Below are 2,496 nucleotides of genomic sequence, written 5' to 3'. Positions count from 1 at the left end.
TTGACGGATTAATCCGACAACCTTTCGATTTAATGTATTCCACGCATCTTCCGTTTTATCAACGGGTTTCGTCGAAGATGCGACGACATGGTACATGTCCTTACAATAAAGAATATCCTCCATTCTTGGCTTCCATATTGGATAATTGGTCGCCGTTAATTTTATCATGCCACTAATTGTGACGGTATCTTCCATTTTAAAAAATTACACAAAGTATACCGAGAGCTACCAGAGCTCTGATACCACTCTGTTGGGTAACAGGCGTAAATATTGAGCGGAAGCGTGGACCTATTACCCTCTTGCGGGAGTGTAATTATAAAATGGACAAGACGATAATAAATACGTCAACAAAATAGAGAATATGGACACCGATTTTCTACGTGGAAAACCCCTTTGAATAAGGGTAAAAACCACGGGACCCTTAGGCCGCTTAATATCTCCACTATAAGCAAAATAATGGGAACACAATGCCTTTCCTAGTACCCACTAGGAGATTACAAATATTATTCTGGTTACCCGGATAAACACTCGGACCCTCAGAAATAATATTCTAAATGTGTGGGACTCAGTTGGAGATTTTACGCCTTTCCAACTGGATACCGTACTGACAGGATTATTTGAGCAGTACCACACTAACTCTCAAACTCTCTGTATTTTTCTCTCACACTCTTAGTAAGTGGCTCTTATTTCTCACTTACTAGTTTATGTGTTTGCTGGGGATTGATGTGTGTTGTAGTTTATGTTTGCTGAAGCTTGCCTTTTATAGTACTCACGGACACTGCACATTTTGCAACTGAGCACACTGCTTGCACATTTTGCAACGCACGCCGAGCATGACAAAGTTGAAAAACATTGTGCATTACACGGCTACTTTTTCAACAATCTCCAGCACTCCCAACTTTTCTCCATGTATTAAGGATGGTAGGCCCCACTTGGAGGGACCTTATGTTTCCAACACGTATTGTCGGGGATTGGGTGTCCTTGATCTGCGGTGGTGGTGGCTCGGGTGATGTCAAGTGTGCGGGTGGTGGTGGTCGTGAGAGTCAGTCGGATGGTCTTGTTGTTGTATGGTGACGACAATGTGGGCAGGAGGTGGCTGCGTGGTGGTGGTCGTGGGATACTGGAAATATACGTTGAAGGTTGTAAATGTTATGTTCTTACTGCTTATACAATCCCAAATACTGGAAAAATTGAAGATAAAGGTGACAAAATGATAAAAGTTAGGAAACCAACTTGGGTGTTGTAAACACATGGGCCCAGCTACAAAGTTCAACCAAGTTTTTAAGAAATGACGTATTAAAAATGGTCATTTATGAAAGGAAAATGAAAGGGCGCCACCGGGTGACACCCAAATTGGGTGCCACCCGGTGGCGCCCTATCACTATCCTGAATGAAAATGTGTTGTAGTAGTGTTATGTTCAATGTATTTATTTGTTAGTATTAATACCTTAATTCATTTGAATTATTTCTTCTAGTAAGATAAATAGTGTATCTAATAATTTTTTTTTTTTTTTTTTTTTTTTTTTGGCAGCTGTAAAAATGATTGCCTTACAACCTCATTTCAACTTTAGCTAGGTTATGGGCAACCTTATTGAGACGACGAGGTAAAAAACTAAAACAAATACAATGAAAAGATGTGAAACAACTTTCAATATCCTGCAACAATCCTTTAGTTAAGTGATGCGGCACCTCCACCTGAGCCAGCTGAAGCACAACTTGAAGGCAGTCGGAAGAGATATCCAAGTGTCGAATGTTAGCCCCCATAGCCCACTTGATAAGGTCTCTAATTCCAAAAGCTTCAGCTTGAATAGCCGATTCAGCAGTGAAGCTACGAGCAAAAGTGCGAAAGCATTCTCCCGTCGGTGAGTACACCACCCATCCTAAGGAGGCATGTAACGAGGTCTCCCAACAAGCGTCAACTTTAGCACGAAAAGATTGACAAGAACCTTTATCCCCTACAACAAAGTACGGGATGTTATTTGCAATATCGCTTCTAGATGTATCCCATGGGTCATAATGCAGCCTCCCATAACCCCCCGTTGCTCTGGTAGTAGTGACGTTCTCAGCCTCCATCGCCACACACGCCGCACTAGCCTGGATATTGAAAAAGAAGTCTATCGAGAACACCTTTCCCGCAAAGATCATCTCATTTCGTAGGCGCCAAATACTCCAAACCATAGAGAGGAAGAGAATAGTAGAAGACGACTCCATGGTCTTTGATTCAAAGAAAGAGATCCAATTAATAACCCAATCTCGAAGAGAGAAACTCGAGAAAATCCGTAGACAAACCAAGAGGAGAGCAAGCCCACAAGCGTTTCACCAAAGGACAGTCACGGAAAAGGTGCTCTAAAGTCTCAATTGGCCTGAATCACCACAAAAAGGACACCAATGGTTTAAGTTGATATTCCGTTTTGCAAATTCCGCTCCAACTGAAAGGGAATTTGTGAGAATTCTCCAAATAAGAATCTTCCAAACCTGAGGACCAGGAAGCTGCCA

At 41.9% G+C, this 2,496-nt stretch overlaps 1 protein-coding gene across 1 annotated transcript; it reads right to left on the bottom strand.

Moving 5' to 3' along the window:
- Window positions 1–1,548: 1,548 nt before the first annotated feature.
- On the bottom strand, window positions 1,549–2,211 carry LOC141651419 (uncharacterized). Its single transcript, XM_074459133.1, has one exon. The coding sequence runs from the start codon at window positions 2,209–2,211 to the stop codon at window positions 1,549–1,551; it is 663 nt and encodes a 220-aa protein (XP_074315234.1).
- Between the last annotated feature and the right edge of the window lie 285 nt (window positions 2,212–2,496).

Source organism: Silene latifolia, chromosome 4 (assembly GCF_048544455.1).
Source record: "Silene latifolia isolate original U9 population chromosome 4, ASM4854445v1, whole genome shotgun sequence".
Taxonomy (NCBI): Eukaryota; Viridiplantae; Streptophyta; class Magnoliopsida; order Caryophyllales; family Caryophyllaceae; genus Silene; species Silene latifolia.
Note: the sequence above shows the minus strand (reverse complement) of the source record. Positions and strands in the feature narration are given on the sequence as shown.

Coding starts and splice junctions, on each gene's coding strand:
- LOC141651419 (XM_074459133.1), bottom strand. CDS start 2,211: ATGGAGTCGTCTTCTACTATTCTCTTCCTCTCTATGGTTTGGAGTATT.